The sequence below is a fragment of the Belonocnema kinseyi genome, chromosome 1, assembly GCF_010883055.1.
Source record: "Belonocnema kinseyi isolate 2016_QV_RU_SX_M_011 chromosome 1, B_treatae_v1, whole genome shotgun sequence".
Lineage (NCBI taxonomy): Eukaryota > Metazoa > Arthropoda > Insecta > Hymenoptera > Cynipidae > Belonocnema > Belonocnema kinseyi.
Genome location: NC_046657.1, coordinates 117,295,321 through 117,308,574, shown reverse-complemented (window position 1 = coordinate 117,308,574; position 13,254 = coordinate 117,295,321). Strand labels below are relative to the sequence as shown.

The following is a 13,254-nucleotide window of genomic DNA, read 5'->3' as shown; positions in this document are numbered from 1 at the left end:
TGTTAAACATGGATCTTCCAACTTTGCGTAGCTATTGGGAATGCAGCTGATGATGGTAAAATATATAGATAACATTTTCTGTCAATGAATGCTAGCTGTAATAATTTTCCATTGCTAACAATAATTGTGGAAATCTTTAGATAAGACGAGCAGCTGCAAAGTCTAAAAATGTCTGTAAGCCCATTATTGGTTTTACTCAAATTTGACTGTCGCAATGAAATTATAAGAAAATTATTAAGCCTAATGATGCTCCTTATAATGAACCTATATTTACTCGATAACTGGTAATAAATTCCTATGGCGAACCGTACGAACTCTCTAACTGCAAAAGATGCAAAACCATCTGGCTCAAGGATATATGCGTGAGCATCATGATGCATTTACGTATGGAATATGCGCCATTCTGCTCCAGATACATAATACTTAGACTTTCATCGGCATCCAAATACGCGATTTTTTATTTCTATAAGTTTGTTCTAGCTTAAGCTTCTCTGAGAAATATTAGTTTTGTCAAAATTCATCTGGTCGTATAACAGTTTGCCGCCAATTTTTATATTTTAATTACCACATCTTCTTTGTATTTTTCCGAATTGACATTCGGATAGATGCTAAATTGTAAAATTTTCAATTCAGTCAAACGGAAGCAAAAATAAACATTATTTTAAATGCGTCATTCGTCAAAATTTGTACTGATACGGTGCAAATGATGATCATACTTGAGTAAATTTGAGCAACATTTTGCGTAATCCCTATCGAAAGGAGCTTCTGATTTTTCAATGGAAATCATGACCCGTTCAAAAAATTGTAAGATAATCTCCCTTTACGTTTTTTTATAACCGAAAAGACATAACCTACCTTTGACTACTTTCTGCCAACAATATATTGTCTTTATTTAATGACAAAGTTGAAAAAGTGGGTTTTTTCAGTCCGTTCGTTAGATTTACGGCTTCATGTGAATCAGCGAAAAATCAACAACGATATATTCTGGGGTCGACGTTGCTTTCTTTACAAAAGAATTGCCGTATAGTTTGGCGGGTTATTGACTTCCGTTGTTAATATTATATCCGATGGTCTCACTTGCTTGCAGATAAAGGTCAAAGAAATCATAAAGATTATATTAACGACCAGCAGTAAAATTGACCTATCTTACATACATACATAATTTTTATATGCAAAACGTTACTCTTCACATGTTTTCGAGTTACTAAGTTTTTGAAATTTTGCTTGAGTGTTACACTTGAATAATAATTCAATTAAATGGGGCATATGAGTGAATAAATCAGTAGACTCACGTCAGAATACTATTTTCGTCATTCGCACATGTACACATCCTACTGTGATAGGTACGCACATTTGGAATCACGAAAGTGCTTTGCTGTGGGAGTTACATCCGGCTTCAGATGCCGTTCACAGGAAACTGTTAAAAACTTGGATATTCTAGGGAATTATACCCTAAAGCTTAGAAATTAGAATTTATGGTGTTACAAACAGTTAATAAATTGCTATTTTTCAGTTTTCGTTTGGCCGAATTATATACCATTTGTCATAATTTGCGTTCATCCGAATTATTATTTTACAAACTAGCAAATGATTATTCGAGATGATAAAAATGAGGGCAAATGTTATAACTCGAAAAAAATAGAAATTAGATCAAACGGAAATTCATAAAAATATAAATTAGCGCGAATTGTTGAAAAAAATGACAAAATGAAAATTCGGACAAATAAAAATGAAGGCAATTGATAATACGGTAAAACAAAAGTGAGCTTGAACGACAATTTCGAAAATAGAATTTGTCTAATTGTAAAACGTTTTTGGGCATTCGAAGACTCATGACTCTCATGAGGTTGCTCAATGTTTTCTTGTCTACTAATATAAGCAAGATATTCGATGCTGATTTCTGTTTGGCAATAGATGAATATCTTCGCCGAAGTTCAGGTCCGTTTTTTAAATTTTCTTTAACTAAATCTTGCCTCTTATACTCCACTAACCTATTAACCTATTTTAAACCCACTCAGGGACTCTTAACACATTATGTACGCTCCATTGTACTTATGCCATAAGTGCTGTGTTGCGGCCTCACCTGAAGAACGCATATGATACCTGTACGTGGGAAACTGGTTCTTGGTTTCGGAAGAGTGTTTAAATTGTCAGACAGTGACGTCATCGCCGCCGTAAAAGCACGGCTCGTAAATGATAATGACTGAAAAGTCATGCTCTTGGGCAGTTACTTTAGTCCTTTGCGAATCCTTTCCCCTTCGTCGTCATTCAGCAATCGTCCTTCCGTGAAGGAATGGCTCAAATCTGTGGTGTTTCGGAGGAGGCAATAATTATGGTACTCTGCAGCAAAGCCGTAAACTGTGCAAGGACATGGTTGTTAAATGTGCAACTATTTATTAGGAGCAGGGGAACTTTGTCTACGATTTTCATGCGTGGGACTGGGCCTCATACACACCAGGGGCTTAACTGATACTTTGGCCTTGGGACCGAAAGAAGTTAGGCGAAATTTCAGCAAATCAGGAGGAATAAAAAAATTAATTGGGCAGAGCAGACGAAATAAATGGAAAGTGAAAGAACTTTGGAGCAAACGTGATATTAAAAAAGTATAAAAGACCTTGATTGAAACCAAAAAAAATTATAGAGTTGAAATGAAATCGGGAATTTACTTAGATTTTTTTTTGCTGAAGTGTCACTTTATGTTTAATTTTTGTTACAAAGTTTTGATAATCTTATCACCTGATTGCATGTGAATTGCAGCTTTGATAATAAAGTTAGCGGACAAGCCAATGAGCTCTGGGTAACGGCACGAAATGTAAACCATACGTCGTTGATATTTGTTTAATTCTGAGTTTATGCAGTGCTAAATATAGCAGCGACATTCGAATAGCTGTGAAAAAGATCTGCACTTTTAATATAACCTTATCAAATTTCAGGACAGTTTTTCCACACAACTCTCGCATGATGACCAACCAATTTCAAATGTGTTTTCAGATGCGTTTTTATATCTAATTATTCAAAACTTGGCACCCGTTTTTCTTCGCTTTGATTTTATTTCTATACAAACAGGATCTTTCAATAACGTGTAATTGAATTCGAAATCTTAAATATATTTATTTAACAAATTGTATTAAAAAAATCCAATCAGTATTTAAAAGCTACTAGTAGACTTTATTTACATCGAGCAAACCTGCGAACGAACGAAGGCTTTTCAAAGCTCTTGTCTGGAAAAAAGAATACGCTTTAGGTGTCTGCCGCTAATGGAAGCTTTTTACCAGCTTCCTATGTGGCATCAGATTGACGTTCATTTATTATTATGGTCTCCGAACAGAATGAATTGAATAAAAATAAACGCAGAAATATAATAATTTGGTTTGACCTTTTTAACTGATTGATGTTTTGGAAATAAAAAACTACAGGGGATAAAAAATTGAAATTGGACAATAGTATGTGTGTTACATTTGTTGTCAATTTTATTCAAATTCTAATAAATTTTCAAAAGTTTTAGCACAAAAAGTTTTTTTTTCATTTATAAAATGGGTGGTAAAAAATGGAACAATATTCCTATGACGAACTTGGCTTCGATTGTTATAAAATATTTTGCTATTAAACATGAGATATTATGTAACTTCATAGACTTAAAAAAGTGTAAATAGCAGTATCAAAAAAAGAATTAAGAAATACATTCAATTTTTCTTCAATAACAAATCCTTTTGCATTAAATACGTAGGAATTTGAGAAAGTATAAATTAGGAAGAAACTCGTTATCCTTTATATAAAACTGATATTATGAATTATCATAATTAAAAATTGTTTACTCTTGTTCGAATTATTGAAAAGATAATTAAAACTGCAATTGTAGGATATTTATTTCACGTTCAAAATAATTACCATGAATTCCGATAATCAAAGAATCTACTTAATGAAAATGCCTGTCGATAAACATTTTCATTTATGCTTACGAGGCTTGTGGAATAATCATACATAATGATGAGTCTCGAACTGTGTGACCTTTTTAAATAATATTTTAGTACAGGCGAAAGATACGCACTCCAAATTTCGTTGGTGTAGGTCGGTCTTTCGTGGCGAATAAAATTTATGCGATGAAGTATGTACTGTCGCTAGATGGGCCGAACGTTGCACCGACGCGCGTTTATGTTCGGCGCGACGTTTGCGCTTGGTCAAGGTGCCCCTCGCAGAATCGAGGAGTGGGTTGGCCTTGTATACACTTGCCTTCTTGTCTCTCCAATTCTGCGTGTTCGCCTCCTGTTCCGCTCTTGGCTGCAGTCACGATCCACCGCCTCTTAAATCCCGGGGTGTGACGCTTTTTATTAGTACTACCAAACATGAATCTCGATTATACCAAAGAAATTCTATATGTAAATTAATGCAAATTTGTCTACAAAAATGTATCTTTTTATCAGGAAACGCCAAAAAAAATTAACTTATTTTGTTAATTGTTACTCGTGCGTGCATACTCTCCTTGGGTTGTTACATATTTCAGAACCCCCTAGTGCTTCTAATTCAGAATTCCGAAAATCGATTCAGATGTAGTCTACAACTTCAGAAACCCTTACTGGATCACAAGCGAGGCCCTAGAACTTTACTGCATGCTCTTAAGCGTCACATAACAGTTCTGTGTAGCCACAAGTGCAGTATAACTGCTGCGCAATCGTAATGATCGCAGTAAGGTTTTACTACCCAGAAAAGGAACAGTAAACTTGAATGCATAGCCTTAAGTATCACATAACTCTGTTTCATAGCCTTAACTATCACATAACTCTTCTGTGTAGTCATAAATACATTAGAATTCTACTGCGCAGACCTGAGTATTGCAGTACAGTTTAAAGAGATTAGAATATTTTAAGTTAAAGCCCAGTTTACAGGGTTTTAATGGTTCAGGTGCGGGCCCACTAAATTCAAAAGCGTTCGCGCCCGGACCAGCATAAGGCTGAGACATAGGTGCAAATACTCAAATGTTCCTAAATTAATTTTCTTTATGAGTAAATAAAATACATATAACTTGCTAAAACCTTGTAAAAATAATTTGTGTACTCTTCTTTTTTTTTTTTTTAATTATGCAAATTACGTACCAGGTTTGGTTGGGTTGAATAGGGACGGCTCGAGTGGTTAGATGTACACAACCAGCCTGGAAGAGGAAACCAACCTTTTGCACATCATGATAAGACAGCCATATACAGTATAACCTCGCTTATCCGAGCCCGCTTTATCCGAGTTCGCGATTATCCAAGGTTTGAACAAAAATAGTTGACCCATCTTATCAGAGCTATAGCGCAAGAGTAGTCCGTATTATCTGAACCTTATGCATTATTCATACATATGAACTTGTCTTAACCAACCAGAGCAGATATTCTCTAAACATCTGCTCTGATTGGTTAATAATCTAAAAATAATATCTACGTTAAGAACTGTCTGGATCGCTCTTAAATAAAGATACACCGCATTCCGTTTTATCTGAGTTTCCTGATTATCCAAGCTGGGGCCCGTCCACAATAGCTCGGATAATCGAGTTTCTACTGTATAGTTAAATCTGGCCTTTTGCATTTTTGCTTTATCAAAAAATTTGCTCGACCAAGTTTCTGATCAAATACTGACCCTGCTCGCAATTTCACTTTGAAATTTCAATTATCTTATTTGCATGTAACTCGATCGCCAAATAGATCCGTTCAGTCGTCGAGACCTTCAGTGCATTTACCTTTGGTCCGCAGATATAATTACAGTAAAGGTTGAACAAGAGTTTGAGTATTACGATCGTTAGTGTCTGTTGAAAATAAAACATCTCCTGCAATATTACAATGCTGAGAAAAACCTGTCGCAAGCAAAAAAAGAAGATTTAAAAAAGCACATATTCCATCCTAATAATTTTTCAAACCTTGGAATCGATTTTTTTAGCTTTTCTCGATCAAACCCGGGTCTTATCTTTTTAGCCTTGCCGAGCCGCCAAAGTTTAAATTGAAGTATCACCTAATTGGATTATAACAGCGATATTTTATTATAGATCATTGGATTCGTCTCAAAAAAGATTTTAATTTTAGAATATTAAATTCAAAGTTAGTCTAATGTGGGTGACAATCGTTTCAGAAATACTTTATTGACGAAAATTCGTATGAGAAAACAGCTTGTTCGTTAATCAGATCAATAGTAATTAGGGTTAAAAATAGTGCACCAAATGGTGAATTCGAACAATCATAAATCCTAATCTATTCATTTGCTGCGCATTTAATAAAGTTATGCATCGCCTGGAGCAGAGAATGACGTCAGTCTGGACAATTACCGATGCACTTGACTCGTCCTCCATGGTAAATCGTCTCGACGCGTGTTCGTACCCTCGGTCCTCTTGTGGTGCGATCCTCCGTCTTTTACAAGTCGATTAAAACATCATTTATCTTCGTGTTCATCGTATTTTTCTCTCCCACGTGAAAAGTCGCGAAGCGAATGATATACGCCCGCGCGAGTATCAATGCATTGAACCAATCAAAATCACCTTTTCGGGCTGTGAAGGAGAATGCAGGGCGACTAAACAAATTCTGTTTAATATAGTTTCTTCTCTCAAAGAAGTTTCCGTTTTGTGTAGAACATATGTGAAGTGTTTTAAAATGTTTGAAGAGCGTCAAGTTATAAAATGGAGTCTGAAAACATGTAAAAGATTAGGGTATTCAAAAAGAGGAAGAAGGACCTCATAAATCTAAAATCCACATATCTGTTTATTGTTGAAGAATTAATTTCTGAAGAATATGCGTACTTTATGTAGGTTATACTTCAATTTTTATAAAGTGACACGTCCTTTCTTAGTGTTCGAGAATGGAAGTACAATTCCTTATGTTAATTCTACCGAAATTCATTCGACCGAATATATTTTTGCCCTAATTTTTTTAGAGTTACCATTTACCCTAATTTTTATTTTCCTGAATTAGCATTTAACATTTTTTTCCGAGTTGCACATCTGGTACAAAAGTAGTGGTGTAAAATTAAAATAAACATTTTGATTGACTACATTTAGTTTTTATCAAATAGTAAGCCCTACAAATAAAATTTATGAGCCAAATGATCGTTTGTGAAAATATAAATTTTATGTTATGTTTATGACTAAAGGGAATTATGGGAAATGGTAATTACTGACAGCGTGCTGTTTGAGGAATTGACCTTCAAGCCATTCACTGTTTCAGTGCTTTCGTCTTTAATTTGATCTTAAAGCAAGAAGCACGTGCGTATATGAGCTCAGTCCACATTTTTTGTGCTGACTTCCTGCAAATATAAATTGCGCTAGTCACTGTGTTAATAATTTATGTAACTCGAGGAACAATAGATGGGGTCTTTTTATTTGTTACGGTGACAAATTGCTTAACAAGAGTATAGGCGAAAATTGCTGTGTTATCTTTAATCTAACGTTTTAGTTTATATGATATTATTGTAATGGGTTTTTTAAGAGTAAGAAATTTGAGATTATTTCCATTGTTCTATAGTTTTTAATTTTCTTCTGTTACAGGGCTGAGTCTGGAAAACAGTAACATGTCGATGTCTTCGATGGGTCCACAAAGTCCGCTGGACATGAAACCAGACACGGCGAGCCTTATGAACCCTGGAAATTTCAGTCCCTCTGGTCCCAATAGTCCAGGGTAAGAAATCATTTCCCACATATTAACCACAATAGGGAGAAAGACTAAAAAGCGGAGAGAACAATATGTTCATTTTTTAACAATCATAGATAAACTTGTTGTTCTAGAAATGTCTTAAAAAATACCTAAATATAAATATTAGGAAATGAAAATTTGTGGTAACAAAAGAAAAATATGTCACCGCCTTTGTCTCTTTTTTTGAGTGAAACAATCTCGTAAACTATTTCGAGCACACAAACGACCGCACTAGGCAGTGCGAAATTAGAATCAGCGAATCTGGATATATTTATGTACGGTGACATTTCTGAAACGAAAATTGCCTAGTTTCTCTTTCCAGTTAACCTTTTTTCCCCTTTTCTTCCATTTTTCTTTTATTTAGACCACAAAAATCTTTATGAGAGGGTGAAAGAAAATCGCTTTTTGTCTTTGCAGATCCTTTAGTGTTGGTTGTCACAGCAATATCCTCAGTACTTCCCCTAGTGGGCAAAACAAAGGGGCAGGTTCTCCTTACCCTCCAAATCATCCACTTTCTGGAAGCAAACACCTTTGCTCCATATGTGGAGATCGGGCCAGTGGAAAGCACTATGGCGTCTATAGGTAAGTGTTCAACTATGTCTAAATAATTATTGATTTTATTCCATAAAGGAACGAACTGTAATCTCGTCGACATGTTTTTAAATTACTCCTCAACACCCCCCTCTTCCTCTCTCTATAATGGGCAACCTGTACCTCTCGCCTAAATAAAATAAATGTTTGTAGATTGAGCGACGGTGTAAAATCCCTGATTACTTATTCATCATAAGGAAGGAGGAGGAGGTGTATGAATAATCCCTAAATTTTACTTTCCCTAATTTTTATTTTACGGAAATCCATTTGAGCTAATAACAATTTATCCTAATTTGTATTTTTCCGTATTACTGTTTGATCTATTGCTTATTTTCCCGAATTACCATTTAGCCTAATTTGCGTTAATCCGAATTACCATTCACCCTAATATTTATTTTTTCCAACATCTATTTTATATAATTTAATTTTTATTTTTCCGAATAGCCACATATCATAAAAATCAGTTACAAGAAATGCCGTCTGTCATAATCCCTGCTTCACCGGATCAGCATACAGCCGAGCATATAGCCAAAATTTCATTTAATGTAAGGCTGCGTCTAGTCATCCCGAAAAATTGGCGAAGCTGGAAAAGGGAATGGACTATTCGTATTTTGGGTAATTTCACAACATTATTTTATGTTGCTTATAGTTTAGGTAAAAAATGAAATTTGATGACATGTCAATTGGGTAATGTGGAAATTATGACACATGACTTTTTTCGTAAATGAATTTTAGTTTATTCGGAAGAATACAAATTATGACAAATGGTGGTTCGAGAAAAAATGCAGGTAAATGGTAATTCATTAAAATGAAAATAATAAAAAAACGGCAATTTGGTAGAATAAAACTTATGTCGAATGTTAGTTAAAAATAATATTTAATAATGCTGCGAAAAAAATATGTCAAATTATAATTCGAAAAAATAGAAATTAGGGTGAATTGCTACTCGGTTCAAGCAGATGTAGAAAGCAAAGATAAAAATAAAAGAATCAAATCCGATATTTTTCGAAAAAACCAGTAAAAATATCGCAGAACAGGAAAGTTTATTACTTGAAGAATGAAAATAATTTCAATACAAACTTTATTTTGTACAAATAATCAGACCAGAGAATAAAATAATTGCTTATTGGTTGATGACGATATCGCGTGGGCTAAATCAAATCTCTTGAAGGACACTGCAAGCGACGGTTGCATTATTTCGTATCAGTCATTGACACTGGGTGTGAAGCAACATTATTTAAAATTGAACTCTCGTTTCTCGGAAAAACAAACGAGTTTGCGTTCGTGTAAACATTAGTCACTGAAAAAACGAGATTAAAGTAGATATTGATTTATCGTATACTTGCAATTACTAAAACTTGTTTACCTATGCTTATTTTCAAAGTAAATTAAATTATATAAACTTGAAGTGAATCCAATTTCAAGCAAGTTCAAGGTCCATTCAAGTCTATCAAGCGAATTCCACTGAGTTAAAGGCAAATGAAACTTGAATTGACTGCACTTCAGGGTGTCTACCCGACTTGGAAAACCTGGAATTGTCAGGAAATTTGTATATACCTGGAAATACCTGGAAATGTCAGGTCATTTTCTCAAAGTCAGGAAATTTTTTTGGGAGCGTGCTTCATTTTTTAAATTTCAATATCAATGATTCTTCATTTGTAAAAGTAGTCTTTTTTGAAAAATCAAATACATATCTGGTTGAAAATTCATGTCTTTTTATGAAAATTTGTTATTTTTCATTGAATCCCCTTATTTTTTATTCAAAATTTGACATTTTTATTTATTGAAATATAAACTAATACCAATTTTGGTTCCGAATAAATCTTTTTTAAAAGGAGATTTAATTACTTTTTTGTTTTTGTTAAAAATTAATTTGATGTTGTTAAAGATTCGTTTTTTCGTTGGCTGAAACTTAATTTTTTGACTGAAAATTTAACTACTTCAGTTGCAACGTTAAAGACTCATAATTTTGATTGAAAATTATTTTTTTTGGTTGAAAATAAAAATACTTGGTTCAAAATTCAACTCTTTTCTAAAAATGTGATCTTTTTGTTAACAATTGACATATTCCAGATGAAGATTCATTTTTTTGGTTGGAAATTCATTAGTTTGGTTGAAAATTAACTAATTGGTTAAAACTTGGTCTTTTTTAGTTAAAAATTCAACTTCTTTTTTAAAAATTCATATATTTTTGGAAAAATCGTCTTTCTTGGTAAAAATTTATCGTCTTTTTTGAAAATTCATTTTTTTTACTTGAAAATTCAAGTACTGCAGTTTACTATTTATCATTTTAGTTGAAAGTTTATTTTTTTCGTTGAAAATAAAACTACTTGTTTAAAAGATAAATAAATTTCTTTTTTATAAATCTGTGCTTTTTTAGTGGAAACATAATTTCTTTTAACTAAAAATTTATTTATTCCATTTTTGGTTAAAAACTGATCTTTTTTAGTTCGAAATTCATCTATTTGTTTGAACATTAATCTTTTTCTTTTGAGTTGCATATTTCGAATCTAGAAGTCCTTAGAAATGTGCCCCATGAAGGCTTTTGAGAGATACACGTTAGAAAATGAGTACTGGAACGCCATTCGCCGCCACTCCCGGTGTTTTCATGCGCCTCTGTGACAGACGCTCGCGGCGATACTCATACCAAAAAATCAGTCTTTTTTCCGGCATGAGTGGCAGTTTTATAGTGTTTTTGAGTGTGTTCGTATCGATGTGTCCTTGACGAGGAAAGGGAACTCTACGGTCCTGATATATCCGATTGAATCGTAAGTTTTAATCATGTTTTACGCCGTACTAGATGTTTAAACGGGTTTTCCAGACATAAGTTTAGACACGACCCATTTTGAACAAGTTTTTTATTTAAATTTTACAGCCTTTTTAGCTGGAAAAAACTATCGGAAAAATGTTTTTTGATTAAAAACTCTGCCACTTTTGGAAATTTGAGAATTTTCGAAAAAGTTCGTGTCTAAACTTCGCCAACGTCACAGCAATTAAATACATCTTCTGGTTTTTGTATTGAAGGCAATCAAAATTTTAAACTTTTGCCACAAAATCGACTCTTAACGTTTTAGCAGAGGGGCGGTCAAGGACACTCCAAGATCGCAATTGTTGAGAAAAAATGTTTATTGACAATTTTTTTGTAGTCTAAGGATGGTTTCATAAAAGGCAAAACACATTCTTTATTATCATGTATAGTTTTTTTGTAAACCATTGTGACAAATAGGCTTAAAATTTTAGCGCATACTCAGACGACCCCCTTAAGTATAAGTGGATCAAATAAAAATGTGTTTGAATTTTCATTTAAATTCGTGGACTTTAAGACAAGTTCAAGAAATTATTAATTGTGTTTTTAACATTATTTATTTAATCATTCGTGCTAAAATATTTAAGAATATCTTGTAATATTGATTAAATTCCTAGAAACTAAAAAGAACATTATTAGTAATAAACTTGTGAAAAAAATATGTCTGGAAAAACTCTGGAATTGTCAGGGAATATTTCCAGGAATTGAGTAGACACCCTGGGTCGGTTGCAATAACGATTTTCTTGAATTTTCCAACAGCACTTGTTTTTCATTTGTTCGTCACGGAGTTGTGTACAAAACAAATGAGATATAAGGGACTTTTAAAATGGAAGGACAGTAAATACTGTAAAAGGCAAAAGCAAAAGTCTAGCGAATGATTGTGCCTGCGAATTGCAATAAAAGCATTTGAAAACTACAATATCATGTATTGTAATGTTACCTTATGCTTCCAAAATAAACTTCAAATCCCTTTATTGTAAAGTTCAAAGAGAAATTCTTAGCAGTGCGTGTGTGTTACGTTCATCCAGTAGTCTTGATCCGAGGAAATGAAAGAAGATTCCTGGTAATGACCGAGATTGCTTAATTAGCAGCTGCTCGTATGAAGTGCCGAGTTTGCACGGTTAGTTTCGCGTTTCAGAGGATCTGCGGATGGGTAGTCGTCCTAACCTCGCGCACTATAACTCGCAAGTACAAGGTTAAAGTAGCCCTGATGCAACTTGTGCAACACCCTGGAAGGGGGAAAAGGGAGTCTGTGTATATGTTCCATGACATGCGTGAAACACGTGTGTCCAGCAGTCCGTGTCTTCTGGGACGGGCAATATTACATTGAGATTTAGAAATTTGACACTCCTGAGTCTTGTCCTGGCCTTTTCTACTGTTTTATGTTTCTTGAGAAAGAGAATTTGTCATTAGTCTTTAGTCGATTAAACAGTTAATTTCATTTAATCTAAATGTTCCTTTATAAAAAAAATATGGAAAATAATCAAATTTGATAGATTCTCTATCCAGAGGAAATTTGATATTGCTTAAAATTCTATACATTTAGGAGAAACTAAATAAAAATCTAATATAACACAGAAAAAGCAGGACATAAACTTCACATCGATTTCCGACGAAAGATTCTCTGCAACAAAAATTAACTTCACAGGATATATTTTATATAATTATCGGTTAAACTTTCTTTTGCTTTTCTATGATAAACACATGTTTCTTGAAAGACGCGAAGTTGGCTAAACAAAACTGTATCGCGCTAAAAAATTTTCGGAAACAAATTTTATTCTTAGATTTTTTGTGAAGGTGTTGAACTTCAATAGAATTCTATAGACACATTTGATACAAATCCTGTCAAATTGAATAACACTAATTACACGAATTAAATGCTAGCAGCTCATTTGATCACAATCCTACAGTGGCGTGCAAAAGTTTTGGACCACCTCTTTTTTTATGACTGAATAAATTCTCTTCATTTTAATTATACCGGAGCTAAAAAATGTCTCTTTAAAAGGTTGATTGTTTTTGAAATCCTGTTTAAAATAAGCCCAGGGGGAAGCCTATTTGTCTAGTTATTAAGTAGATATTGCAAAAATAGTAAATTTCAATGCTTTCTTAAATTTTCAATAACTTCTGAAATAGTCAAAATTTTTCAATGTTCTTGGGCTCATTTTGAAGATTTTTTTCACCGTATCACAACTATGTAATTTCTATGTA

General features: G+C 33.6%; 1 protein-coding gene across 4 annotated transcripts in view; it reads left to right on the top strand.

Moving 5' to 3' along the window:
* Positions 1 to 13,254, top strand: part of LOC117170977 (retinoic acid receptor RXR) — an 81,201-nt gene that overhangs the window by 25,794 nt on the left and 42,153 nt on the right. For 3 of the 4 annotated variants that reach the window (XM_033358036.1, XM_033358022.1, XM_033358028.1), the window contains exons 3-4: positions 7,505 to 7,634; positions 8,067 to 8,231. In XM_033358036.1, coding sequence (XP_033213927.1) covers positions 7,505 to 7,634; positions 8,067 to 8,231 — 295 coding nt within the window. Of the gene's footprint in view, positions 1 to 6,711; positions 6,766 to 7,504; positions 7,635 to 8,066; positions 8,232 to 13,254 lie in introns of those variants that run through there. The other variant, XM_033358044.1, reaches the window with a different exon arrangement.